The 27,258-nt window shown below is 44.7% G+C and overlaps 4 protein-coding genes across 5 annotated transcripts; 3 read left to right on the top strand and 1 right to left on the bottom strand.

Annotated features, from left to right (window-relative positions):
* drd4b (dopamine receptor D4b) lies at positions 1-4,104 on the top strand. Its single transcript, XM_076155942.1, has 4 exons — positions 1-270; positions 956-1,068; positions 1,205-1,797; positions 3,810-4,104. The coding sequence occupies exons 1-4, from the start codon at positions 1-3 to the stop codon at positions 4,013-4,015; spliced, it is 1,182 nt and encodes a 393-aa protein (XP_076012057.1). The 3' UTR covers positions 4,016-4,104.
* sirt3 (sirtuin 3) lies at positions 4,013-9,658 on the bottom strand. The gene is made up of 8 exons (XM_076155558.1): positions 9,177-9,658; positions 8,811-8,862; positions 8,185-8,346; positions 7,848-8,080; positions 7,611-7,711; positions 7,155-7,316; positions 6,766-6,978; positions 4,013-6,592 (listed from the first exon to the last, which is right to left on the bottom strand). The coding sequence occupies exons 1-8, from the start codon at positions 9,250-9,252 to the stop codon at positions 6,569-6,571; spliced, it is 1,023 nt and encodes a 340-aa protein (XP_076011673.1). The 5' UTR covers positions 9,253-9,658; the 3' UTR covers positions 4,013-6,568.
* A 24-nt stretch (positions 9,659-9,682) lies between these two features.
* On the top strand, positions 9,683-14,143 carry psmd13 (proteasome 26S subunit, non-ATPase 13). The gene is made up of 13 exons (XM_076155556.1): positions 9,683-9,894; positions 10,224-10,302; positions 10,711-10,745; positions 10,866-10,921; positions 11,008-11,051; positions 11,146-11,232; positions 11,396-11,567; positions 11,662-11,741; positions 11,823-11,948; positions 12,285-12,347; positions 12,496-12,576; positions 12,774-12,890; positions 13,903-14,143. Exons 1-13 carry the CDS (start codon positions 9,794-9,796, stop codon positions 13,996-13,998), a joined length of 1,137 nt encoding a protein of 378 aa, XP_076011671.1. The 5' UTR covers positions 9,683-9,793; the 3' UTR covers positions 13,999-14,143.
* Positions 14,144-17,351: 3,208 nt separating this feature from the next.
* On the top strand, positions 17,352-26,915 carry jph3a (junctophilin 3a). 2 transcript variants are annotated; one of them, XM_076155313.1, is made up of 6 exons: positions 17,352-17,733; positions 21,588-22,368; positions 22,744-22,868; positions 23,422-23,882; positions 24,276-24,662; positions 24,961-26,915. In XM_076155313.1, exons 1-6 carry the CDS (start codon positions 17,352-17,354, stop codon positions 25,039-25,041), a joined length of 2,217 nt encoding a protein of 738 aa, XP_076011428.1. In that variant the 3' UTR covers positions 25,042-26,915. The 2 variants fall into 2 exon arrangements, with proteins under 2 accessions (XP_076011428.1, XP_076011426.1); XM_076155311.1 differs by having other exon boundaries at positions 23,422-24,662.
* The last annotated feature ends 343 nt before the right edge of the window (positions 26,916-27,258 follow it).

Here is a 27,258-nt window from a genome sequence, read left to right as displayed (position 1 = left end):
ATGTCGGTTAACTCCACCGATCCCGGCAACGACACGCTGCTGCCGGTGCCGGTTCCGGTGCCGGTCCCCGCGGCAGCCCAGTATAACTTCCCTGTGATCATATTCGGGATAGTGCTGATCGTGAGCATTACCGCGGGGAACGTGCTGGTGTGTGTCAGCGTGTGTGTGGAAAAAGCTTTAAAAACCACAACCAACTACTTCATAGTGAGTTTGGCGTTTGCAGACCTGCTGCTGGCGGTGCTGGTTCTGCCGCTGTTCGTTTACGCGGAGGTAAGCTGGGTCTAAAGAGGGACCACCTGCTCCCACGACCACAGACCGCAGAGAGGAGCTTTATTCAGATGGAGGTACCTGAGCGGGTTTAACCCCTTCGGGACCAATTCACTAAATCTGGTAGAGAAGTGATGAATAAGGAGAAGCTGCACAATGATTAGATTACACACACGGGTCATTACAAACACTGATCACAATTGTTATTTGAACTCAGCATTTTTTTTGTCAAATGTGGTATTTGGAACATGAGGTTTGTGGGACTAAGTAATAGACATAAATGACGTCAAGTCTCGCTCAGATACGCTGGTCATCATGTGTTCTTGAATCAGGCATCCAGTGTTTGATCTGTGTAAGAGCCAGTCTGAGAGTCAAAACCCTGTTCTGTTCTGGTCTCCTGAAAAGATTAAGAACAGAGAACCTGAACAGTGTTTTTGTATAATTAATATTTTATATTTAGCTGGCAGGGTGGTGTGATGCAAGAACAACAGGATTATAAACACCCAGGGCTGCTCACATTTTGGGTCAAGTAAGGACAGAATCTCTCTCTCTCTCTCTCTCTCTCTCTCTCTCTCTCTCTCTCTCTCTCTCTCTCTCTCTCTCTCTCTCTCTCTCTCTCTCTCTCTCTCTCTCTCTCTCTCTCTCTCTCTCTCTCTCTCTCTCTCTCTGTGTGTGTGTATGTGTCCAGTTCCATGGGGGAGTTTGGACCTTGAACATGGCGCTGTGCGATGGCCTGATGACCATGGACGTGATGCTGTGCACCGCATCCATATTCAATCTCTGTGCCATCAGTGTGGACAGGTGTGTGTGTGTGTGTGTGCGTGTGTGTGCATGCCCACCAATAATCATCCTCTTCCAGTTTGAATCATCTTAAGTAGAGGCACACAGGTCATTCCTGTGATGTAGAAACAAACCTCTTCTTCCTTTGTATGTTCAGGTTCATTGCAGTGTCTATACCGCTGAATTACAACCGTAAACACGTGGATCACCGTCAGCTCTTCCTGCTGTCGGCCACCTGGCTGCTGGCCCTGGCTGTGGCCTCTCCGGTCATATTTGGTATCAACAACGTGCCGAGCCGGGACCCCACTGAGTGCAAGCTGGAGGACAACACTTATGTGGTGTACTCCTCTGTCTGCTCCTTCTTCATCCCCTGCCCCATCATGGTCCTGCTCTACTTTGGTATCTTCCGCGGGCTGAGGCGCTGGGAGGAGGCGAGGAAGGCCAAACTCCGTAGCAGCATCGATGCCTGCAGGAAGCTGCAGCACGCGGCCGTCATCGCCGCAATCCCTTCACTGGCCGGCCCCATCCCCGGGCCTCTGCCCTTACCTCTGCCCAGGATCATAGAGAGGGACCTGACCCAATCTCGGCTGGATGATATGGGCGACTACCTCCAGCAGGAAATGCCTTACCCTCAGCAGTACAGGGAGAACTCTGTGCCCGTGGTGAGCTTCAGCTTCCAGCAGTGCAAGAAGAGGGCAAAGATCAACAGCAGGGAGAGGAAAGCAATGAGGGTCTTACCTGTGGTGGTGGGTGAGTGTTTCCATTCTCCATCTCCTCCATCTGAGCTCACACTTGTATAGACAGCTCTAATGGTTCTGCATGTGTTGGCCCATAAAAGGCACAAGCTGTGTCCCACTTCCATAAGCTCTTCGGTACATGCACACTATCAGCAAATATGGAGCACAGATAAAAGAAATGGCAGTGACAGCATCTTCAGCCTCATGTATGAAGCCATTCTCATGAAGGTCTTGGGCTCTGTCATTGTCATGGTTACAGAATTCTTCCTCTCAAAGATGCCATGCTCAGTGTTTGCCCCTTTCTTTGTACTAGATTGCATTTGCAGTTGTTTGTTTGTTCGATCATCTGTCATATTGGTCTGTCTGTTCTGTTCTCTGATGCTGGGAATGAACGCAGTATTGATTTACATGACTGGTTTGGATGCTGAGCAGTTAATGTGTATATAATTATGGCCCTGTTTCAAATCTGTACCATCTTCTGTGAGTCATTTCACAGAAGTTGCTCGGGTTTAAATTGGATCAGAGAAAGGGTTTCTGCTCTGTGAATCCTAATTTTGTTTTCCTGATTCCTCCCTGACCGTCTGTGGCGTATTTAACTGCTGCACAGTTGACAGATGGAGACGGTTTAACTTTGTTTTATTTTTGCACTTTGTCTCGCACCTTTTTTGTTTTTGCAGCACAGCTTGTTTCCTTAATGAACGTCACTCAGGCTGGGATAAAGGCGTCACTTCTAGCTGAGTGTTGCTCACCAAGTGGCGCCATGAGAGCTTAAAGCCTTCAATCCAATTATTACACAACACCTGACCTTAAAGTCATAACAGGTCTCCTGCGTTAACTGGAGCAGCGGAAAATCTTAAATCTGCTCTTGTTGTTTCGAGGAAATTTTAATCTTTATACCTCTTTGTCCAATATCTTCAGGGAACGTCTGAAATAAGCGGCAACTTATTTGTCCCATGTGTTTCAGTCGCATCCATGTGTTTAAAAACCCTTAGAATTTAGACAGAACCACATGTAATCAAGTGTCAGCTGAAATGAGTCTCCCAGGACATCAGATTTGACCTAAATACACATTATGCATAAGATAGGGGCGTGTTGTCCCATTGGATGGAGAGGTGTGGAATATTATGTTAAGTTTCCTACCGTCCTGTACAGAAAAAGCATAAATTCCATCCATCAACCTCTCAACACAATGCTAATGCGTCACATCATCTGCATGGAACACTTCATCACCAGCGCAACACGGTGGTGACAGACGACCTCAGTGTGACACTGTTATTCGTCTGAGTTTGAGTCTGAGTTTGTCTGAGTCTTCCTTCTTCTGCAGGATTACGTGTAGGCTCTGTCTTCATTCTCTGTGAATCTGGCAATGAAGTGAATGATTTACGCCTCGTGAAAGAGACAGAAAAAGCTGTGAAGCAATCCAAAATTTATTGAACTCCCCCCGGGCACTAATGTGTCTTGAGTTAAAATTGTAAGACGGCAAACCCATATATTTCTGTGTAGTCTAATTAACTCTGTCTGAGCATGAATCATTTACAGTTACCCTGTCGGTCGCAATGAAACGGCTCCTAGTTTGATTCCTGTTGGAGCGGAATGTTGAGATGGGAAATCACAAGAAGGAATCATCATCAGAGAGAAAAGTTTAAGATCCCTGTTTCCGCTCTGTGACCTATGTACCTATGTTTGGCATGCCGAGTTTGAGGTGACTGTGACATTCACAGCATTCAGCATCCATTAACGCGCGTGTGTGTGTGTGTGTGTGTGTGTGTGTGTGTGTGTGTGTGTGTGTGTGTGTGTGTGTGTGTGTGTGTGTGTGTGTGTGTGTGTGTGTGTGTGTGTGTGTGTGTGTGTGTGTGTGTGTGTGTGTGTGTGTGTGTGTGTGTGTGTGTGTGTGTGTGTGTGTGTGTGTGTGTGTGTGTGTGTGTGTGTGTACAGACTGGAATCCCACTTGTAGAGGTGCAGATGATGGACACTGATTTGTGGTCTGTTACTATGAATCATCTCTCCATGTTTCCGTTGTTGCAGGTTGCTTCTTGTTCTGCTGGACTCCGTTCTTTGTGGTCCATACGATGCGAGCTGTGTGCGTGACGTGCAACATACCGCGCTCGCTGATGAGCACCGTCACGTGGCTGGGCTACGTCAACAGTGCTCTCAACCCCATCATCTACACTGTCTTCAACACAGAGTTCAAGAAATTCTTCAAGAAAGCCATACGGAGCTGCTTCTGCTGACACAGACTTTTATTTCAATGGACATGCACTCCATGAGCCAGTGGATGGAAACGTGTGGTTTTCAGACCAGGGCTGGGATATCATGAACTCACACAGCGGATGAGGGACAAACATCTCACAGCTCTGACGCTGGATCAAAGCAAACGTCATCTTGGGCAAATGGACTTGCTAGTAAAGTTTGCAAGACTAGAAGGTGTGTCATCTCTTCTCCATAAGGCTTCTTCAGTTCTGGCAGACTGGTGAGGGTTCAACCTCTTCAAACCTTTATCAGCAAGTTCAGTTGCCTAAGATGAACTTCCTTGGATACCGTTCCATGGATGACTGAGAACCTTCACAGACGACTCTGGCTTTTCATCAGTTGGAGATTTAAACACATATTCTCAGTTTATGGCGATAAATGTTCCAAACATAGACAATGTGATGCCGTTTTCATTCCATTTGACAGAAAACAATGTCCATGTGAAACACTAATTAAATTAAACTTTTGTATTGTTACTACCAGGCTGACAACTACCTGAGTCAAACTATGAGTTACACTTACACCCGATTGTTGTTGGACATTGAGAACTGGTTCTTTGACTGTAATTGTTAATTCTCTTTTGCCCTTGTGGAAAATGAGACATTGCACTGATTCATGATGAAGTTATGCTAATTGAGTGAGTTGAAGGTGAAAGATAAAAACACAATGGGAAATCTCAACATTTTCTAATTGATTTATAGTGAATATCATGATCTTGTTCTATTATTCAGCCTTGATGCCATCACTCATTAATATATAACGTTGTTGAACCCTTTAAGTTTTCACCACAGGGTGTTTGATCATTTTGCACATGAATCTCTCTTCTGGTCTTCTGAGCTGTTTTGTGTTCTTAAAATGAAAGTATCCTTGGCTTAGATTCATATGTATTGTAGTTTGTAGCCGACGAGCTGATGGAGCTGAGCACCGCCATGGAGCACCAAGAGTACCTCAAGTTCCTGGAAGACCTCCAGAGTTTTGTCAAGTGTCATTTGTTAGGATGGCCTTTAGCGGTTAGACTTGAAACAGGAGGATTTGAGGCAGAGGTTAGGTGACAACCAACCCGGTGTTTCTTTTCTCCAACAATGAAAAAAACATACAGATAACCAAATATTTTCCAAATTAAGCAATCCTGAGGCTCTTGGGTAGCACGTGGTCCCAACAGCGGCCTCGTCCGGTCTTATACAGCCTGCCACTGACAATGAAACTCCCCTAGACCCCTGCAGTGATTCTTACTTGGTCTTTCTCAGAACCTTTAAAGGTGCTCGTGTTGCCTTGGGACTCTTTTGCCCGAAAACCCTGGGAAGTGGACACAAGAGGTGAGTACACAAACCACATACATTTACACAGCCTTTCACATCTCAGACACATCTGGCAATCATGAGCCAACTTACTTGTGTGTTTGTCTTTACAGGACATGATTTACCACCTCCAGCTTAGAGGGAACTGGGGCGGTGTGTATGAGTGTTCCTTTAACCAGACTATCAATTCTACTGTACATGCTAGTAATGAAGCCGACCTTCATTACAAGGCCACAGCATGCCTGCTGTTTGCCATACATCCACGTTTTATGTGGACATCTTATTTTTTTTCTTCTCATAAACAGCATCATCGTTCTATATTGTCTGCATCTGTTTCTTTGTTTCTTAACAGGATTGCTCTGATAGTCCTGAGACACCTGGGACCATAATATAATTAGATCCCCCCTCCCTTTACATAACAGTATATGGAACAAGATGTACATGTGGATTAGGAGGGGAGCATCCTTGTAAAATGAAGCTTGTTTGCACGGATTAATTGTTAAAGGGGTCAAATGAAGTGTCTTATATCCTGTGCTGCCACCTAGCGGTTACAATGCATAACAGAAAATAGCAAACGGCTTCTTTTCCCCTTTGTCTCTCTCTCAGACATACTGACCAGGTGTCTGGTGATACTCTCGGAGACCTGGAGGAGGTTTTGTCTCGCATAATCCAAAATAAATTAATTTCACTTAGATAAATTAAATACTGCATGAAACATGGAGGATACATACATGGTCAATTGTTTGAAGAATAATTGCAGGGGCTTTTTCCAACATTTTTGCAACTTTCATCGTTGTCAGTTTGCGCCCCCTGTTGGCTAACATAAAACGCTTCGATGTGAAGTATAGGATCTCTCCTAACTTACTGGGTGTATTGGAATTAAATGGCCAATTAACAGAAATAAAGTCACAGAAAAATGAAATAATGAGAATATTGTTGTGAATCTATACAAAACAATTAAAGAGCAAAGATAATATTCTGTTAAATTACAGTGCATTGCACAGCTGTCTCACATACTCAGTGTCAGCTTTGCTTATTTATCACTGGATGCAAAAAATCTTCTGCATTATGTGCAATGTAAGTCAAAATTATACTGAAACACGTCATTCTTAATGTGTGTTTGACATGAAAGTAAATCTGTTCAGAAACTCGGCTGGACATTCTCCTGCAGCTTGAGTGTTTTAGGCTCTGAAGTGAATAAGGTCAAAGCTCCAGGCATGACGCACAGCAGTGCTCTCACTCTTCAGTCTTTGCTGCAGCCTGCATATAAAACACATTAAAATAAGTGAAAGTCTGACTCCCTGGTCTATTTGTGGAAACAAGCACAAGAAAGCACTGAAATAAATTTTTGGTGATAAATATTGGTGAGAGTAATATAATCAGCCAATATTATCACCAATAGACAAGCTGGCAGAAACCAAACAAACACTCACTTTGTGGGTATCAGCTGCCATCAGAGCATCCAGTTCTTGCCTCCAGCCAAGGGAGTCAATCAGGACCTGCACCCCACTCACCACGTCCCCCAGCTGCACCACATCATGAGGCCGCTGGCTTCTCGATGCAAACGGACCCACCAAATCCCTGTTGATGAGCAGACGGGGCACAGAGCCACGCACAGCTCCTGCTAGACTGGCAAAGGGCTCTACCTGCACAATGAAGGAGGAACGACAGCAATGTGGCACATCATCACTACATACTATGTCTATCACCATTTCATTGGTTTAACGTCAGATTCCTCTTCTTACCCCATTAAGCAAAGCATAGTCTAGTCCTGATGTATGTGCTTGAAACTAGTCAGTCAAGTCAGAACTATTGTGCTCACCTCCAGAGACGTACCCATGATGATGAGGAGGTCTGCTACTGGGAAGTCTGTGAGGTATTTGAAGAAGTGCAGTGGAAGCTCCTCCCCAAAAAAGACAATGTCGGGTTTTACGACTCCCTTACAAGTCAGGCACTTAGGGATTATCCCCTTCATCACATCTGGCTGACAAAACACAAGGAAACAATCATTTGAAATCACATATTAGATCAATCACATATTAACTTAGTGTTCCAGCATGAACAATCTGCTCTAAGGAACTTTTGTGACTTTCTAAACTTCTGTGGTGGCACATATAGTGATGTAGAGGGTTGAGTGCTTCTACAAAGTCTTGAAAGTACTATGCCTGATAAATGCAAAAAAATATATAAAATGAAATTAGACAAAAAATGTCTTCAAGAATCATAAATCTAGGGGTCAGTCAAATTAGTATGGTTGGAGTTTGTGTAGTAAACTCACTCTTAGGTCCTCTTGATTATAGTTCCTCAGACACACAGTGCAGGTGGCAGTGGCAAACGTACCATGTGCCTCTACCAGCATCTCAGGAGGAATCCCTGCCACTTTGCCACACACACACACAAACAAATAAACAAACAAACACGGTGCAAGGTGGGTTGAAATGACAACACACCATCCAATTAAATGCTGTTATTTTCTTCCATATATTCCCCCAAAAAAAGCCTTGAGTTAACATACGTCTTTCCAGCCCGTCGATATTCTGCGTGTACATCCGGAGAAGCTGACCCTTTTCATGAAGCAGGCGTACAAAATAGTGTGTCAGATTGGGCCGATAATTCCCTGGATAGAGTTCTTTGGCCAGAGCGAAAAAGGGATTTGGGTTGTGATGGAAAAAGCTAATTTCAAATATGGCCTCAGCATAGGGCAGGTCATACTGCTGGAGATTGTCATAGAGACCACTGCCTGGAGATCTGTAAGGGAATTAACACTTCAAAGACTAATCCACTGATACCCCTGATATGTGGCATATATATTTAGACAAATAAACACTAGGACTGGACTGGATATTTTGTACCTGAAATCTGGGATGCCACTGGGTGTACTGATTCCAGCTCCGGCCATCACCACCACTCTCTTGTACTTTTTCTCTCTGATGTTCTTAGCGATGTCCTCCAGGGTCTGCCTCTCCATGTTGGCACCTCCGCCATGGGAGACGATTCCATTAGAATTTGCATGTCTTTGAAAAACATATAGATATGGAACAGTTTCAGATGAAGACTTTGACTTTCTGTGGGAACTCCACAGCTGCAGTTTGCAAGTGTTCCAAATTTCATTCTTAAAGGTTTAATCCATGGTCCGAAAAGCCCCATTTACTATCAATTGTGTGAGTAAGAAGGTAATGGGACACACATGAGTCATAATCATCACTGGGTAAATGCCTGTAACCTTCAAAGGTACTTCAGGTATTTTCAGTTGTATGTGTGTCAGTGTCTTCATCAGTTATTTATATTCCTGAATGATCTTAATTACAGCTGAAAAAATATCATTATGGATTTATCTGTTTTTTGATTTTGTTAATGATCTAGTGGTACAAATTGAGAAAGCTGAAACAAACAAATTATTGCCATTTTACTTTCTTATTCATGATTACATTTGTTTAATTTTCAGTTGTCATTGTCAGTCATTCAAACCCATAAGCACCTGAGCAGAGCTGTCGATCCTTGAGCTGCACACAAACTCCACAGACCTAAGCCTATAACAAAAGACACAACGTGTCAAATGTAATGGTCAAACTGATAAATAGTTTCTATATACATTCTTCATCTTTATAAAAAACAAATACTGTGTTAATTGTTTAATGTATAAAAGTCTAGTGACATACAGTGTGTCCGCCATGAGCTTGCAGGGCAAACCAATGTGTTGACATTGCTGTCAGACCGACAAGAGATTAAATATACCAAACAAAATCATCCTACATATAAAGGTGGAAGAGCAAATGGCTGTCAACTAATCAAATAACTGATTGATTTGTAATCCTTAGTAGATCCGTTCTTTCTGTGTACTAACCTCTAGCTGAGACGGTCAAGGTTGCCAGTTTGAAACAGACAGGTAACTTTAATGAACAGCTCAGTACTGACGCCATAACGCAGATTGAAACTAAACGGTTTTTGTCACCGCTTTGCCCAAGCAGTCCTCAGACACGGGTTTAGACTAAGGACACATTTTGTACAAGCCAGGAACGGTGAAGAGTTTCACATGCCTGAGCTATGTTTTTGTTTTCCTTCTGTGTCCCCATTTCTCTTCTTCTACGGTGGCAGCCATGTTGATGTTGCTTACACTGCCACCCTACGGAGTCAGTTGTCTTCGTCACCATTTCCTTGAGCTCTGAACTTCAGAACACATTATCACTAACAAACTTAAGTTGGTTCCTACCCTGATATTTGCTGATTGACAAAATATCCACCAGGCAAATATATATTGTAATCCATCACCATTACGCCCCAAATTAGACGTGACGTGAACTTCAGAAACGCCTCCGACGTTCACTATCTCCTACGTTTCCCACAATCCCTAGCGCGCAGCAGCAGCAGCAGAGCAGACGGAACACACCAGGCTACTTGACGTTAGCAGAAACCCAACAACAGTTCTCTTCAAGGAGTAAACACTTTCAATTCGTCGCCACCATGAAAGATGTTTCGGGGTTCCTCAAACAGCAGCAGAGCAACAGCTCGACGCCGGAGATGGCAACAGAATGGCACACACTGGAGGAACTGTACAATAAAAGGTAAACGATGAACATGAAGCTAATGTGTGTGTTAGCTGTGCTAACGCTAGCTAGCTCATTCATTGCAATTGCAAGCTGAGTCATGCAACGAGCTAACGTTAGCTGTAATAGCTAAAGGCTAACAAATGTTAGTTGCGTGTTTACTTATTAAAGGAAGCGAGGAAGTTAGTTTCTTATTTACTTTTATTTACCAAATTACAAACAGATTTGGAAATGCCTCATATTATGGACGTAAATAACCTCGTTACTGGGTTTAATGTCTCCGAAATGAACCCAGGCAGTGATTCAGCTGAACTGGTGGACTAACTCACTTTGTGTTGTTGTTACAGATTGTGGCATCAGTTGACGCTGAATCTGACAGACTTTGTTAAAGATCCTTGCTTTAAAACAGGAGATGGCCTCATCCAGGTGAGTGATACACACTCATGGCATGATGTCTCCTGTGTACGAGCTCTGCAGCCCGGCACCTTTAAGAATCAGACTAAGTGCGTTGATTCCAGTAATGATCAGTGGTAATAATGAATCACTAACTGCTTATTTGAACCCTGCGTGTGTCCCGTGTTATGTTTGGGGACGTGATGCTGATCACTCTTGTGTTTACTCTCCCTCCTGAGTTTACTCTACAGCATTTGCGATAGATAAATTGAGTTAAATGAGTAAATGGAGGTTGTGCTTTCTAAATACTGTTTTTAAAAGCTTATTGTTCGGGAAAAGGATGATATTTAAACATTAATAAAACAAGGTACAGAGAAGTACAAAGTATAATGAATTGTCTAAAATCTGCTTTGCTCATCTTTTTTCCATTTTTTTTTACAGCTATACGACAACTTCCTCAGTGACTTTGAACACAGGTGTGGTAAAAGTGGCTCCAGTATTCAGTTTGTTTATGTAATCTTGCTGCGAGAGTATTAACTGTGTATTTGTTGTTGATGTTGTTTAGTGCTAATTGTGTTTTTTTCATCTTTAAACAGAATCAATCCCTTATCCCTAGTGGAGATCATGCTGTATGTTGCCAGGCAGATGACGGGTAAGAATCATTTAAGGCAGACAAAGGTATTTATTTTCTGTCATTCTCAATGTTTTGGAGTTTCTAATGTTAAAATGTCGTCTTAGAACCCAAAGATGCCATCACCTTCCTCGAGAAGTCCAAGGAAAAAGTGAGCTGACTGATGCAAGAAACATTGAAAGTTTTAATGACAAACTCCGATTCTGACCCGAGCTGACGTACGCGTGTGTGTGTGTGTGATGCAGGTGAAGAGCAGCGATGAGGCGGTCATACTCTGCAAGACCTCTATCGGCAGCCTGAAACTGGAGATCAACGACCTTCCTGCCACAAAGGTGACATCTCCAGAACTCTCTAGCTTTCTCCTTTGAGCCGCGTTTGAATGTTAGTTAGAAAGTCTAGTGGCAGTTTCCTTTCCAAAGTTTGACGGGATCCTGACCTCTGATGGCCGTTGCTTGACAGCTTGTTGTTTCATCTCTGTATTTGCTGCTTTTCCAGAAATTAATTGAAGAGGTGGAGGAAATGTTGAATAACTTGCCCGGGGTCACATCAGTCCACGGCCGTTTCTATGACCTCTCCAGCAAATATTACCGCATCATTGGAAACCACGCCTCCTACTACAAAGATGCTCTGCGCTACCTCGGCTGTGTGGACATCAAAGACCTGCCAGGTGAGCAAAACTATGGGCAGGACTCCATGCTTATGAGGCAGAGTTCATCTTCCAGTCATGTCAACACTGAACGATCACGCGTGTCTCTTCACAGAGACAGAGAAGCAGGAGCGAGCGTTCACACTGGGCCTGGCCGGCCTCTTAGGCGAAGGGGTTTACAACTTCGGAGAGCTGGTGGGTGTCCATCAACACAGTTTGTGGCTTTGTGGAAGCTTTTGAGCTGAAGTGACGTTGTGATGCTGTTTGTCTCTGCAGCTGATGCATCCTGTGCTGGAGACCCTCAGGAACACAGACAAGCAGTGGCTCATTGACACACTGTACGCCTTCAACGGGGGCAATGTGGAGAAATTCCAGGGTTTCAAGTCTGCCTGGGGCCAGCAGGTCAGTCAGTCATTCTTCATCTAAAACACAGGGATGTTCAGAGTTAGAATTATCACTTTTTTCTTGCTAAGGCCATTCTCACTCCCTAGAATTTGAGCTTTTGTTGTCATTCTACCTGCGGTTGGTTTCACATTGCATTAGAGGAAGTGCAGAAAACTCAACCACACCTTGGATATAAGTGTCAGATTTCTCTCTCACAGACATAAAAGATCCTCTGTGAGTTTGTCTCACTTTGTGTGAAATTGAACAGTTAATCACCTAAACTGGAGCATGTCAGTCAGAGTCAGACTGGTGTGAAGGTTTTCATTGTTGTGATTTCTTCTTCTTCTGTTCCAGCCGGACCTCGCAGCACACGAGGCCAAACTAATGCAGAAGATCCAGCTGCTCTGTGTGATGGAGGTGGGACGTCCCAAACATGATTTTCATTTCCAAATTGAAGCTCTCAGACTAATAACCACATCAATGTTCTTATACTTCACATGTGACACAAATAACTGAATGAAAACATGCACTTATTCCAATCCAAACACTTCTCTGTCCTTTGTAGATGACTTTCACTCGTCCTGCAAACCACAGGCAGCTGACCTTCCAGGAGATCTCCCAGAGTGCCAAAATCCCTGTTAATGAGGTCAGTGTGGCTGCTGACAAGAAGATCAGCCTGTCAATAAATGTCAATAAAACCTTTTAATAGTGATCAGAGCGGCCGATTTTGATTACCTCACACAAAAACGTTCCCTGCTGTGGTGGGACTGTATGCACGCCTGTGTAGTTTTCTATGGCGTCGCTTCAGACTGACTGACTATTGCTGTGTGCTTCCTGGTGCAGGTGGAACTCCTGGTGATGAAGGCTCTTTCTGTGGGCCTGATCAAAGGCAACATTGACGAGGTGGACAAGAAGGTGCAGATGACCTGGGTGCAGCCCAGAGTGCTGGACCTGCAACAGGTGAGCTCACCTTATTACATCCAGCATGCTCAAGTAGACGTCTTAATCTTCCGAGGCTCAAGACCCTGTGATTGAGGGTCTGTGTGTGTTGTTGGCACCCAAGGTAAACCTTGGCCTGCTCTGCTTTGGATATTCCCTTGGCTGCACTTGTGCCAAACATCTCATGGTTTGTTGCCTTGGTGATGAGGGGCCTGTGGGCAGAGCTCAACTTTTGTTTTGGTTCATTCACTTCTTCCTCTTGTGTGGGAGCAACATTTTGCTAGCCTACCTACACTAACATTCATTGTGTTTACATACACTCAATGCTCATTTTGTCCATAATGCAAATGCGATGACGCAACATACATGGGCGGAAAGTTGCATAATCTCAATGTGAAGCGAGTCCTCCCATTGAGGAGAGAGACGGATGCAGAGGTGGCAAACTCTGATCTAATCTATTTGCAGTTGCATAATGTAAGTCTGTTTCTCAGAGTGAAGAGTGACCACACGATTTCAGTCGCATTACAGTCTTAACATGACGTGTGAGAAAATCTGTTGCTGTAGTTGCAGCGCAGTACAAGTTTGAACATGCGCGTGAATGCACTGCTGATACGCAGCTCAGAAATCTCTAGGAAGTTGAGGGTTTAGAGATCTGGACCTCTGCACAGCTACATTCAGAAACATTTGCAAGCAATTGCAAGATTCAGATGGTTCTAGATTCTAACAGGAAACTCCTGCTCCTTTAAAGATTCACATCCTCACCATTGTAAGAACACATTTCTACACGTTAGATTTTGAACGACAGCGTTTTTTAAATGGAAACACGGCTGGGATGCTTTTCCAGACTCTGAATCTGTTAGTTTAAGATGAATAACATAAAAATCGACCACCAAAACAAATTGAATCAGAGATGTCCTTGTTTAATGACGATCCTTTCTGCAAAGTAATGTATATTTTTCATCAAGTTGCCATCTGTCTGCGGCCTGTCAGAGTTCTTCTTCAGCTGTCACTCACCTTTTGGCCTCTGTTACAGATCAAAGGCATGAAGGAGCGCCTGGACTTCTGGTGTGGCGACGTAAAGAACATGGCCATGCTGGTGGAGCAGCAGGCCCACGACATCCTCACATAAACACCATTTACTTCTCCCAGGAAGACGGAGGGGAACCTGTGGACATTTGTTTTGTACTTTGTTCATTTCTGTTGGATATTCATTCTTCTGTATTACTGCTTATTACAAAGAAATTACAATAAAAGCGTGTCACATTACATCTTCACCATATGGACTGAACATATTTTGTAAAACAAATTAAATACTACCAAACAGAAGTAATGTAGAACCTTAATCAGTGTTTTTATGCAGTTCATTTGTTGTGTTTGAGTATCTGGAGAAGCATCTTTGCCATGAACTAATGAATTATTCTGCAACGGGCTTCAACTACAGGTTGAGATGATAAATGGCTGTAGTCCATCATAACATTGGAGAAGTTGAAGATGTTTCAGCTTTAGCTCACTGCTATAAGATGTGTCAGCTGATCAAGACTTCAGCCTTCAACTGAAGCAAACAGCAACACAGTAAGTAGAAGGAAGTGAATGGAGACCCTAAGCAGATGTTCTCACATGGACACATTTATGTTAGAATACTTGGACCACATTGGACGAAACTAAAGTTGGACTGTAAACAAGGAACACCTAGACTTAAAGATTTACATTTGGTTTTACGGCGATGGTTTATAATAAAAGTATATGTTAACCTACACTTTTCATGTTTTCTTCATTCTGTTTTTAGAGGATGTTCCATTCTTTATGTACATGTTTATTGTAGTCTGAAGGTTCACAACACAGTAAAAATACAACATTCACTTTGGCCTGTGGGGTTTCCCAGGCGTTGTGTTACTTTCACACAATTTCTGCGGCCGTATTTAAATCTTGCTGTATCCGTATCTGTGATCTGTATCCAGAATTGTGCAGGGTGTAAAAAAACTCCAAACAGCTGGGCTCCTCCAGTCTGCCAAAGGGGAGGTGCAGACAGCCACGTGATGCCACCGCCCGTCTGGTCTCACCTGTGGGAGTCAGGCTTCCCCAGGAGGGCTTAAAGCTACAACCCCTGTGTGGAGATGGGGATGTTACTACGCCTCTGCTCAACAATTACTTTTTCAATGAAAGGTAGAAATACACAAGTCCAGGCCTCAGATGTCACAATGCAGAGAACATATCCAGAAACAGAGAGCATATTTGAACTGATGGATGTGAATGAGTCCATTATTACAGATGTTATTGACTGGAAGTAACATTTCACTTTTTAATTTGTGGAAATATAAAAACAAGAAAAAAACTTTTGCTTCAAATGAACCCTAACAGAGCCCAAACTATCAAACGAATGCTCAGAACCTGACCTGATGACCCATATGCACCATTTTATTATCGTATAATCCCGGCTGAAATTCCCTTTTGCACACCCGGCAGATGGGGGAGGGGGAATCTCTCTTGGAATTGCCTGTACAGAGGTTTCTTCCTTTTTTCGCTCATACGTTAAGGTTTCCGTGGGTTTTTTTCCCCCTCATCTTCCTGATGTCATGGCTCTGTAAAGCCCTTTGAGACATCGTATGTGATACTAGGCTACAGAAACCAGCTTGACTTGACCTTACATAAGAGAGGTAAACACATGATTCTGCTGCAGTTATTTTGTAACTTGTGTTCCGCAAGATTTCTACAAGTGAAATCATCATATCGTTATATAATTTGATTGAAATAAGAAGTCTCATCTGCCCTGGGAGTTTGGTTGGGCATTATATCCCCTGGTGACCATATGATCCAGCAGATGGAGCAGTCAAAGGCAGAAACATTTCCAATATCATCTTCCCTCTTATTGATTAGAAAGTATTGATGGCTCTAAAAGCAAATACGGTGCTGGATTGTCAAACTGGAACAGAGCCGATCTACAACTAAAAAAATTCAGGTTTCTGGCCCCTTTACTGCAAACTTAGTGTGCAGACTGTGACCAAGCAGGTTTTTCGCCGTCACTCCAGTAGAGATTACTCAAGTGACGGCTACACTCCATTGGTTTGCCTATGAGACGGCAAGAAAGACTAACAACAATTAGTCTAGGAGTGTACGAGCCTCGCAGTGGCACGGGATCAATGGCCTCACAAACCGGCAGTTATCAGGAAAACAGATTGCTGACTACCCAGAATTCAGTCTGGGTGGGGAGAGTGAAATGAGGCTGGATAATTAGGAAAAGCAGTCTGTATCCCCAAGAGGAGAGAGCGAGCGAGCTTGGTACATGCAGCTATTCGCACCGTCCCTCAGTCTCTATCTCTTTAAGAGCTGAGAGAAGGAGTGTGTATGTGTGTATGTGTGTGTGTGTGCGTGTGTGTGTGTGTGTTATTTGTGGGGGAGGGGTATTGGCTGGGGTGGAACAGTCCTGTAATGAGCAGATTTCAGAGAGAGGGAGAGACAGAGGAAGAGAGAAAGAGGCCGACAAAAAACGGAGAGCACAGATGACTTGGTGGAAATCGGGATACGTGGAAAAAATCCTCATATGGGTGAGAGCTGAGACGGAGAGGACAAAGGGAAGACCAAAGGAATAAGTGTTTTCTGTTTTTTCTTCTTCTGCTCATCGCTGCACCCTCATCTCCGGGACTACATCTCCTCTTTAAATCACAGCCCAGCAACAAGAGAAGGGACCAGAAATAAGAGAGTCAGCGGGGAGATTCACACTCTGTTATGTCTTCCAAGGTGTGTGCGTGAGCCGGAGTGTGTGCGTGCGTGTGGGTACGGATGTGTGTCTGGAGCTAACCTGGATTGCTTATTTTCCAGGCCATGCTACAGAGAAATATCTTCAACTTCTCAGCGTCCCTCATCTTTTTTTTCTATTTATAATGCTGTACCAGCTGCGGTGCCATCCTGTGTCGCTGTCCGTCTCCATTCCTGCCTGCAGGTTCAGCACGGATGTGAGGATGCTGTAATGTCTGACTGAGCTGAGCACGGTTGCTGCTGCTGCTGGTGCTGCTGCTGCCGCTGCCACTGTGCGGGCCTCTGGGACTGCTGGAAAAGCCTAGGCCTCGCTTGTCTGGAGCGACCCGCCGCACGGCCGAGACAACAGGCCGGCGAGCTCCCCGGCTGCGTGGGGCAGGAAGGTGGAGAAGGAAGTGGAGGAGGAGGAGGAGGAGAAGCACTCTGAGCCTGCATGCCCGTGGGAAGCTCCATGCACTACAGTTCCATTTTTCACGCCAGACCCAGTGCTGAGGCTTAGATTGCTTCTCCATCGTGAGTTTGATGTTCTTTAGGCCATGTCTTGCTATTTTTGAGACGAGGAGCTGTTGTACATCCTAAACTAAGAAGAGAGGGAGAGTGGTGGCCCTGCACCTCCATGCTAACACAGCCAGACAGGGCCTCCTCCCTACCTGCCCCTTCTGTGTGAACCGGGCCCTTCTTTTTTCTCTTTCTTGACATTCTGGGGATTTGCCAAAACCTGTTTCATGCATGTCCACTGGAGGCAGGTTTGACTTTGATGATGGGGGGTCGTACTGCGGGGGGTGGGAGCAGGGCAAGGCCCATGGCCGAGGGGTCTGCACGGGACCCCAAGGCCAGGGTGAGTATGCGGGGGCCTGGAGCCACGGCTTTGAGGTCCTGGGCGTCTACACGTGGCCCAGTGGGAACAGTTACCAGGGGACCTGGGCGCAAGGCAAGCGGCACGGCGTGGGCGTGGAGAGCAAGGGCCGCTGGGAGTACAGAGGCGAGTGGACACAGGGGTTCAAAGGTCGCTATGGGCAGCTGGAGAGCACAGCCAGCGGTGCCCGATATGAAGGAACGTGGAGCAACGGTCTGCAGGATGGATATGGCACTGAAACCTACTCTGATGGAGGTAAGAGAGCTGAAAGCCATTTCCTGCTTCCAACACTTCATTTCCTCTGCACAGCTCAATCAAAACTCTCAACTTTTTGGTACAAAATGCAATTTTTCTAATCATTATTGTAGAGCCCTGTGACATTCCATACCTATGATCAATACCAGACTCATCTGTGTCAAACTAAAGATTTGTGTTAATGAAATGTAAATGACTCACAATATTCTTGGAGTTTCTGTACAAACTAACAGCTTTAACTTTATATTATAGACATGGAATACAAATCGACACCTTTTATTCCCACAGCAAAGCCCAGTTTAGAGCTCAGATTTAGACCTGTTTGACTTCTCAGACTGAACTCATTTCCCGTGTTGAAAGTCCACTCAGGCTTTAAAATAGAGCCGCTTGCTTACTCAACCCACGCATCTTCAATGTAGGCTACATAAATGACATGTAGGTCAAACTCACATGCATAGATGAGGAGGGCTGCAGGGTCAAAAGCTATAACATTCAGTACAGATCACCTTGACGATGGCCTGGTGACCAGAGCTTATTATTAGATCCCAGTATTAATAGAAAACAACAAAGTCACAGCACTGAAACAGGATGTTGATGTTTCAGATCAGCGTGTCTGAGATCAGAAACTGAACTGTGCTGGATTCTGACATTTCTTGCCTGACTAGTTTGGACACACACACAGACACACACACACACAACATATAAATAAAACACACACACACACACCTCCACCCCATCCCCTCATACCCCGGACGCTTCTGTGCTGCGAGGTCGCCATGGTAACGTGGAGACAGCGGGTCAGCGTGTCACTAGGGACCACCTCGCCGCCACTCTGCTCTCTGATTGGCTCTCACCGCTGTCACTCACGTCCCTCCTCCCTCCTCCCACCCCTCCCCGTTCGTATGTAGGCTGTGTGATAGCTTCGCCGACGATGCCCGCCTCCGAGCACCACGCGCGCAGGACCCGGATGAGCGATGATGGAGCGCGAGGTCAATAAGCGATGCAGGTGGGTGGCGACGATGAAAACAGGGGCTGTGTCGGTGCTGCATCGGAGGTGGAGGCGGTGGCTTTAAAACGCGGGCCTCCACGTCCCCACCTGCGGATTTTGCGTGGCGCTCGAAGAGATTCAGGACGGAGAAGCGAACGTTAAAAAAGCACTGCGTCACCCCGCGGCTCTCCACCTCGCTTCCGCTCACGTGGAAGACCGCCGACAGATGAATCTAGTATGCGCCAGCTGACACATTTTCCACAACCCAATAAATGTGCAGTGCGCTTGTTTTCTCCATCAAACACACACCGACGGGCCCATCAACACACACTGAAACAGCTGCTGATATCCAGTAGTAACTCAGCTGCAGGAAATGTTTATATTTAGATAACTAGTCATTCAAATTTCCAGTCAAACAGTCAATAAATGATGAAGGTCTAACCGCCATGTTGACTAGTATTCGTGTTTCGTATCCAAAGTCGACTCCTGTTGGCCGGTTTGTGGTTCAGCACCGCGGACAGCTCCGGATCCAGCACCACGGACAGAGCCATCACCTCCAAACACGGCCTGTGAAAAGAAATAGATAAAAGATTTCCTCTTTCAAAAAATTAACAACATCCTCCAAAGACTGAGCGACTACCACCGCCAACTCTACTCAGCTGAGGCCAAAGTGCCTGGAATGCCTCCTCATCTTAACAACAAAGGTTCAATTCCACATCCTCCTTCCACCCTCTCCTCAAATCCCTAAGGCAGACACAATGACAGTGGAACAGGTCCAAGATTTCCACACTTCTTCATCTTCATCTTCATGTTCAACGCAAGGAATGTCAGTTTCAGCAGGAATTGTTAAACTGCTGACAAAGCTGCACAGTTCCATGTCATTACACTCTTAATAGTATCTAATGAGCGCCACAATTAAATGTAGTAAATGGGTTCATGCAAAGTATTAGACCAGGAGGATGTTGGCTCTGATTTACACACGCGCAAAAGGTTTGGTTTCAACAAAGCAGATCTATTGCCGTGCCATAATCGATCATAGATATTTCCTGCCCTGTGTTTTCACCCTGAGGCACTGTGACATTTCCAAACTGGTACACTTGCAATTATAAATTACATTGTACGCACACGATAGCTCTACAGAGTGCTCACACCCTACATTCAAAGAATATGCTTCCTTTCTAAACTACAGAGCAGCAGGTTAGGATCTTGTTCAGACTTACAGATGATGGAATAGACGCAGTATGTGTCCAAGTTCATAAATGTTCTCCTCATGTATAAGCAGTGATGGTGAGGCCCGTTTGCCTCAGAGCTGGGAGGGGCTGAACCATATAGGTCACTACAATGTCTCTGCTAGTTGCTGCAGCAGTGACCTGACATTTTACACTCATTAGGATGTCCCCCTTCATTAAAGCGGTGGTGTTTTCTTCTTATGCGTTTACACTCCGAGGGAAGCCGTCACTTGGCTTTGTGGAAGTGGGATAATTGCTGCATTGAGTCATGAATTCATAATATTTTGTCTTGCATCAGGTAGAGAACAGAGCTCGTACAATATGTTTGATATGAGAGAGATAGTTTCACCAAAACACTGCATATATAATTACAATATATTAGATTATACATGCATTTTCATATTTTGTGAATTAATCAAACTACAAATGAATACAGAATAAGTAAAAGAGCAACAACAACATCGGCAATAATGATAAGAAATTAAACGAGTATTTTAGTAATCAAAATGAACTTTACCCTGTGAATATTACTTGTACAATTTCTGCTGTAGTTTTTCAGATCTTAGTCTTGTCTGGTGAAGGAGACAGGAAAGATCTAAAGGACCTCAAGCATCCTTCACCTTCATGCACTCTGGCCCTGACATGAATCTGTGACTGAATGCTTTTTGTTGTTTGCCTGAATGGTGAAACATTCCAAACACGTTGAACCTGTGCTGTTTGGCTCGCCTGTCGAACACAGAGCAGTCCTCACTTCCACTTTGCCGTCGTTTGTCTTTCATCCACCGCCCCGACTGTCTCACCTGCCAAAATCAGCTCGGGCATGACGACGGTTGATTCGCTTGGCCGGTTCTAAGAAAAACATACAGTATGTCCTTCTGTGATATCTGAGGAAAGCCAAATATTTGATCTTATCTGAGGATTATTGCAAGCTTCCCTTTAAAGATTTACTTTGAGAGTGAAGATGTTGTGCCAATATGCTAGAGTTTGGCATTGCTATGTTCAAAATAATGAATTCTTGGCGCAGTGTAGCCAACCTTTGCACACATCAAAGCTGCATACATATGGAGTGTATCACACGGGAGTATTTGGAGAATATTAATCTATGTCTGTGTTTATGAGTTGGCGCATGAGGAGAAACTATTGGGTCTATGTCTGTGTATCTATCTGCACATGTTGTGTACACAATATAAGCTTGTATAGATTGGTTGTGAGAGGGAGGTTGTAATAAGATAGCATCACGTTTTTTTAATAAAATACATTGTGTCACTTTGCCGTTGCTTTCATTTACAGATTATGATCTGAGATTGAACGGTCACTGTCCAATCTGTCAATGTAGTAACAACTAAGCATCTACATCATAAGATTGAATTCAATATTAACAACATTTAGTTGACTTTTCAATCTTTTATATATTATATATACAGTTATATCTGTAAAGTTAATGTTACAGAGCTGAGAGTTTGCTTTATGAACCAACCTGTGCTGTTTTCTGTGTTTTTTGTCATATCTTAACTTTTCTATGACAGTACAAAAAGAAAACAAAAAAAGAAAACATAACACTCCCCCTCACCTAACACAAAATCTCACTCAAAATCTCACACAGCTTTCTCTGAATCTTGTCTGTGTCTCTCTTCCAGGAACGTACCAAGGCCAGTGGCTGGGTGGGATGCGTCACGGCTACGGCGTGCGGCAGAGTGTGCCATACGGCATGGCTGCTGTAATCCTCTTCCCCCTACGCACATCAATAAACTCGCTGCGCTCTGAGCACAGCCACGGCCCCCCTGCTGTGCTGGAGGACGGCACCGCCACCGTACTCACAGACGGGGTGGTGGCCGGGCTGGCTGGGAGCCCCGTAGGGCGAGGAGGGTTTGCTCTGACGGCTCCGAGTGAAGCCGAACGCCAAAGGAAGAGAAAGGGTCGCTTCCGCCAGTCCATCCTGAGTGGCCTAAAGCTGCGGCGCTCAGAGTCCAAAAGCTCTCTGGCCAGTCAGCTCAGCAAGCAGAGTTCCTTCTGCAGCGAGGCTGGCATGAGCACCGTCAGTTCTGCTGCATCCGACATCCACTCCAACACCAGTGAGAGTGAACAGGGTGCTCCTGTGGATGCCACCGTCACTGAAATGTACGCTGGGGAGTGGCGGAGCGACCAGAGGGCCGGCTGGGGCGTGAGTAGGCGCTCTGACGGGCTTCATTACGCAGGTGAATGGGCGGGGAACAAGAGGCACGGATACGGATGCACCACCTTCCCCGACGGCACCAAAGAGGAAGGCAAGTACAAGCAGAATGTGCTGGTGAGCGGGAAACGCAAGAACTTGATCCCACTGAGGGCCAGTAAGATCAGAGAGAAGGTGGACCGGGCTGTCGAAGCTGCAGACAAGGCGGCAGACATCGCCAAGCAGAAAGCAGAGATTGCCATGTCCAGGTAAGATAATTGCTTTGGTAGTAGCAGGGGGATGCAAGCAACAGGAAAATATAAAAAACAAGTAAATGTAAAAGAAGATCTTGAGATGCGTGGGTTTACTGTATACCATTACAGGACAAAACAGAAAACTGAAAACTGAACACACACAATGCTTCCAAAAGTGTGGAATATTCTGTTTCCCGACAGCAAAGCTCTACAAAGCAGGAAGTGACCTTATAAGGGGTCAGCATGTCGCAATCTTGTCTCTGTCAAAGTCTGACATGTTCGCACGGTGACGTGTTGGAACGTGTTTTGACCCACTAAAGTTTCTTCTTCGTCTTCTTCGACTAAATCTCCGGCTTGCTTCACTGCAGTGTTTCTACCTGTTATGTTTAGGATGAGCCATGCCCGTGGGAAGGCAGAGGCAGCTGAAGGCGTGGCACAGAAAGCTATGGAAGAGTGTCGACTGGCCCGGATGGCTGCCAAAGAGCTCAGTCCCTCTTTTCACATCTACGGCAATGGTGAGCGCAGAAGAAACGCAGGAGCTTTAGTTAAACATTTGCTGCACTAAGACAGTTCAAATGTGTTTCTAAAGGTTTCACACCCACAGCAATGTAACACACGCAGATGATTGAAGGATGGAATGCCATATCAGACATTCGTTTTAGCATAGAATAGTATAGTATATGATAGGTCAGGATAGGATAGTATAACGTAGTATATTATGGAAATTCCTTTTGTTTTTTATACTTGTTCCTTAATTGAATATAGATTGCCTATGTGGTTTTGCAGTATGTCCTGGTTTTTGTAATTCTATACATATTGTAATTTCATAAAACCATCAAACTATCATGTATTAGTACTGACAGACTGTATTTCCTTCCATAATCCTCTTTAATACAGATTTAACCTGATTTTAGACTGTAAATGCTGCACTGGATTCTGTCTTTCTCTCCTCCTGTTATCCTGCGTGCTAATAACACACACTGCCACACACACTGCATGTTTGTATGGGGCTGCTGTGGCTTGGTGCCAAATCACTTCATTGGTGTTATTCTCCAACTGCTTCCATAGGACTCGAGTGTCAGAGGCCCAAGCACCAGGACGGCAAGGACAAAGACCACGAGGTCCTCTCCACGGGAACAGACAGTCCGGAGCTGTGCACTCCAGACACCACGCCGCCTGTCATAACACCTGATCTCAGCCCTGTGATCAGCGTACCCGCCTCCCCGCCACGTAGCTCGCCAAAGCACGCCCATCGTCCCAGAAATGCTTGCTTCATGCGTCAAAGTGCGGTGGATGACCAGGGCGGGGCTGAGATCCAAGTGTTGGTGGAGGGGCGGGGCGTTGATGTTCAGAGAGGCGGGGCTAACACTTGGACTGATGAAATGTATCCAGACCGAGGAGGCAGCAGCCGCTCCACCACGCCTTCCTTGCTGGAGGAGCACGAGGGTCAAATGAACGGCCACGAGCAAGCCCCTTCGTCCAACCACAAACCCCGGGAGAAATCCTTGACCAATCATAAATCCCGGGAGCACTCTTCATCCTACAGAGCCTGGGAGCACTCCAACCAAAAGCCCTCTAAGCAAATCTCTTCCAATCACAAATCGAGGGAGTACTCATCCTCCAATCACAAAACATGGGCTCATTCTTCCACTAATCACAAAGCCTGCGAGCATGTCTCTTCCAACTACAAGCCGCAGGTACACATTTTATCCAATCACAAAGCCTTGGAGCATAACATGTCCAATCACAAGACTTCTGAGCATGCTTCTTCCAATCACAAGTCACAAGATTATATCTCCTCCAATCACAATGCAAAGGACCACATCTCTTCTAGTTACAACCCTCGAGAGCACGTCTACTCCAACCACCATTCAAAGCAGCACAACCCCACCAACCACAAGCTGAACGAGCATGTTGTAGTTGACCAAAGGCTAGACGGTCTCACCGGGGGCTGGACTGCTGAGAGCACCCTTAGGTGGAGCCCCGCCCACTCACGCCTCACAGAACAGGACGAGGAGAGGATGAGTGACTATACGGTGGATATGAGGCTTCAGACCCCGGACTTGCAGACGCCCAGGGGGCCGGGCCAGGAATCACCCAGCGCCAAAAACAACAGGCTGCGATCCCGAGGCCTTAGGCCGGTACAGGAGGGATCTATGGACTCTGTACAGATGCTGGACAACCTGAATGTGGGGGCAGAGCTGGAGGAGTGGCCGCTGCACAGGGACCTCACCCTCTCTCCGCCCCTCAAGTCTCAGCCCATCACACTGGAGCAGGAAGGAGAGCATCTCACCCTCAAATCAAACTCAGTGAGTCTTTACAATTATGTGAAATTTGTTGCTCTGGTCTTGTTTTTTTATTTACATCAGTAGATATGCACATTTTGAATCGTTGTTTTGATTGTTTTGATTCTTTCTCATGCTGCTTCGGTCGCACGTTCAGACATAAATGTTCTAATCTACACACACACACACACAAATAAAATCCAATTATGTTTTTACAAGTACAACTTTTGCGTGTGTGTTCAGACATATCAAAAATGATGTATGTTTCCATTAAGAGAAATGTTGGACTGACAGTTTTTCTCTTCTCCTCTTCTCCTCTTAGGGCTCCAGCTCTATTCTGGTGGTTATGGTCATTTTACTCAATATTGGAGTAGCCATTCTTTTCATTCACTTCTTTATTTAAGCTTATACAAGTATGATCTACTAAGACTTATTGATAACTACAGTATATTATATTATTACTTACCGACACGGACATTCTGCCTGTTCGACTGGAGCCCACACACCCAAGTGACGGACACAGCAAAAGCCTTTCTATCGTTGCTTACTGGTCTTTTCTCCTGTGTTCAAGCCCATATTTGAGTTCCTATGAGAGCACCGTTCCTTTTTGAAATGCTTATTCCCAGCTTGCAACCATAGACAAGTTGACTGAGGAAGAAGTATCATGAGAAAGAGTGCAGCTTTAAACATAGAGTGGTGTATAAGGACACGTGCGTCTGTAGGTGTCTGTCACCCGCTGATTGGAGATGGCACAGGCAGTTTCGCCCATTTTTCCACTCTGAACAGGAATATAGTAAACCCCTTGTGTTCCAAATATCATCACAAACATTGAACATGCTATTAACGGCATGGCACACACTCACTCCATCCTAACCCCCAACAAACCTTTTGCCTTTTAACCCTTTCCCTCGTCGTTCCTATCCACCAAACTCTAACCCCTATTCACACTATGCGCTACAGAACTATGCTGCAAGAGTAGATCCATTTTAAAGGGCTCCGTCATTATTCTTTTCTTTTTTCTTCATGAAATACACAAACACACACACACACACACACACACACACACACACACAACCATTGCATGAGGCTGTGTCATTATAAAAGTGCATTTTCTATCCCTTTAACATCACTGTTCTGTCTTCATTTGTACACACTCCATTCTTAATTGCCGTCATCATGCCTGTTGTCAGAGCTTTGGAATCGGTAACACACACCATCCGAGCAAAAATCACAGAATCTGATTAAAATTCCAAAATCAAATGTTGGAAAAACGGACACATTCTTCATGGCTCTGGTCCATCAATCTAATTTTGAAGAACTTCCAGATTTTATAGAGAGTGAAGTGGAATCTAGGTCAACCCTACATTAACATGTGAACACAAATGCACACACACATACACACATAAACACATATTTAAATGCTGACATATTGAGGATTCAGCCTTGCCCCCTTTGTACAGCCTTGAGACTGTTATGTTATAACCACTAATTCTACTATATATGTGTATGTGTCATTATTATTCAGGTTTGTTACTTTTTGCAGTTTGCAAACTGACTGAGAGAATGCTGAGTGCCTCGTATTTATTTTATTTTCTGTCTTAACTTAAGTTGAACCCCCAAATCCAACCCAAGATGAAACACCCCATGTGGGCAGGCTAAGGGGAGATGAGTAACCTTCCATCATTCTAAAAAGGTGCCCCTCTACCCCTCACCCAAACCCCCTTCACCCTGAAATGGCATGCACTGTTTTGTCTCTCTCTCCCAGTCCCCCCTTTTGGACCAGTCAAAAAGGGAAAACGGGGTTTCTACAGTGTCATTTCCAGACACTCTGGGCCAGATGAGATTTTTTTCAGCATGTTTGTTTAGCCTGCTCAATCTGGTGTCAGTTTGTGAGTTTCTCCCTCTCGTCTCTTTATCCAGCAACACAAGGCTACACGAGACACGGAGAGCAGTGTAAAATAAACGCTAGCTTTTAACTCTCAACGGATACTGAAATGTCCTGAGTTTATGAATGGTATAAAAAGAAAATCTCTGCTACTGTATGTTTTATACTTCGCACCAAGTGGCATCATCATGTTGTGAGATCATTGCATGCCCAAGCATGCTCTTTCTTACTCTTTTGGTTTATGAGGTTGTTTCAAAGTTAATGTGGAGAAAATAATGAAATGTTTGAAATTAATGATCTTGGTGTGGTTATTGCTGCTGTCTCACCTATTTATTAAATTATTAAATTTCATAAAGGTAAGGAGAACTTGACAATGTTATTCAATCGAGAAACTAAAACTTTGATTTAACAGAACTTTGGAGCCATGTATAATCTGGATTATGGTTATATATGTGAGTTAATATGTTACTTTTGTCTGAGGAGAAAATGGTCAGCAAACCAATATGAACTGTGAGGCACACAGCTGGGAGGGGGGAGGGGGGAGGGGCGGGGCTCTGTAATGAGGTTAGTTAGTGGCAACAGATATCCACACCAGCCTTCAACTGAAACAAACTGTCATTAATATAAAAGCATCATTAATCATGATCTGTATCCCATCCTTTGACATACAGTATCTAAAGACTACACCTGTAAGATAATGAACAAGGAAAACAAGGAATTAGTGACGCTGTGATG

Source organism: Genypterus blacodes, unplaced genomic scaffold (assembly GCF_046128005.1).
Source record: "Genypterus blacodes isolate CSIRO-AG114 ecotype Tasmania unplaced genomic scaffold, CSIRO-AGI_Gbla_v1 ptg000067l_1, whole genome shotgun sequence".
Classification (NCBI taxonomy): domain Eukaryota; kingdom Metazoa; phylum Chordata; class Actinopteri; order Ophidiiformes; family Ophidiidae; genus Genypterus; species Genypterus blacodes.
This window is presented reverse-complemented; position numbering and strand designations above follow the sequence as displayed.

Bases quoted from the DNA above. Each gene is read 5' to 3' on its own strand.
- jph3a (XM_076155311.1), top strand. From the start codon at position 17,352: ATGTCCACTGGAGGCAGGTTTGACTTTGATGATGGGGGGTCGTACTGC. The intron at 17,734-21,587 runs GTAAGAGAGCTG...TCTCTCTTCCAG, and splicing joins TGAAACCTACTCTGATGGAG to GAACGTACCAAGGCCAGTGG. The intron at 22,869-23,421 runs GTGAGCGCAGAA...CTGCTTCCATAG, and splicing joins TTTTCACATCTACGGCAATG to GACTCGAGTGTCAGAGGCCC.
- drd4b (XM_076155942.1), top strand. From the start codon at position 1: ATGTCGGTTAACTCCACCGATCCCGGCAACGACACGCTGCTGCCGGTG. The intron at 1,069-1,204 runs GTGTGTGTGTGT...TTGTATGTTCAG, and splicing joins TGTGCCATCAGTGTGGACAG to GTTCATTGCAGTGTCTATAC. The intron at 1,798-3,809 runs GTGAGTGTTTCC...CCGTTGTTGCAG, and splicing joins GGTCTTACCTGTGGTGGTGG to GTTGCTTCTTGTTCTGCTGG.
- psmd13 (XM_076155556.1), top strand. From the start codon at position 9,794: ATGAAAGATGTTTCGGGGTTCCTCAAACAGCAGCAGAGCAACAGCTCG. The intron at 11,052-11,145 runs GTGAGCTGACTG...TGTGTGATGCAG, and splicing joins TCGAGAAGTCCAAGGAAAAA to GTGAAGAGCAGCGATGAGGC. The intron at 12,348-12,495 runs GTGGGACGTCCC...TGTCCTTTGTAG, and splicing joins AGCTGCTCTGTGTGATGGAG to ATGACTTTCACTCGTCCTGC.
- sirt3 (XM_076155558.1), bottom strand. From the start codon at position 9,252: ATGGCGTCAGTACTGAGCTGTTCATTAAAGTTACCTGTCTGTTTCAAA. The intron at 6,979-7,154 runs GTGAGCACAATA...TTCATTGTGCAG, and splicing joins TCATGGGTACGTCTCTGGAG to GTAGAGCCCTTTGCCAGTCT. The intron at 6,593-6,765 runs GTGAGTGTTTGT...TTTTATATGCAG, and splicing joins TGGCAGCTGATACCCACAAA to GCTGCAGCAAAGACTGAAGA.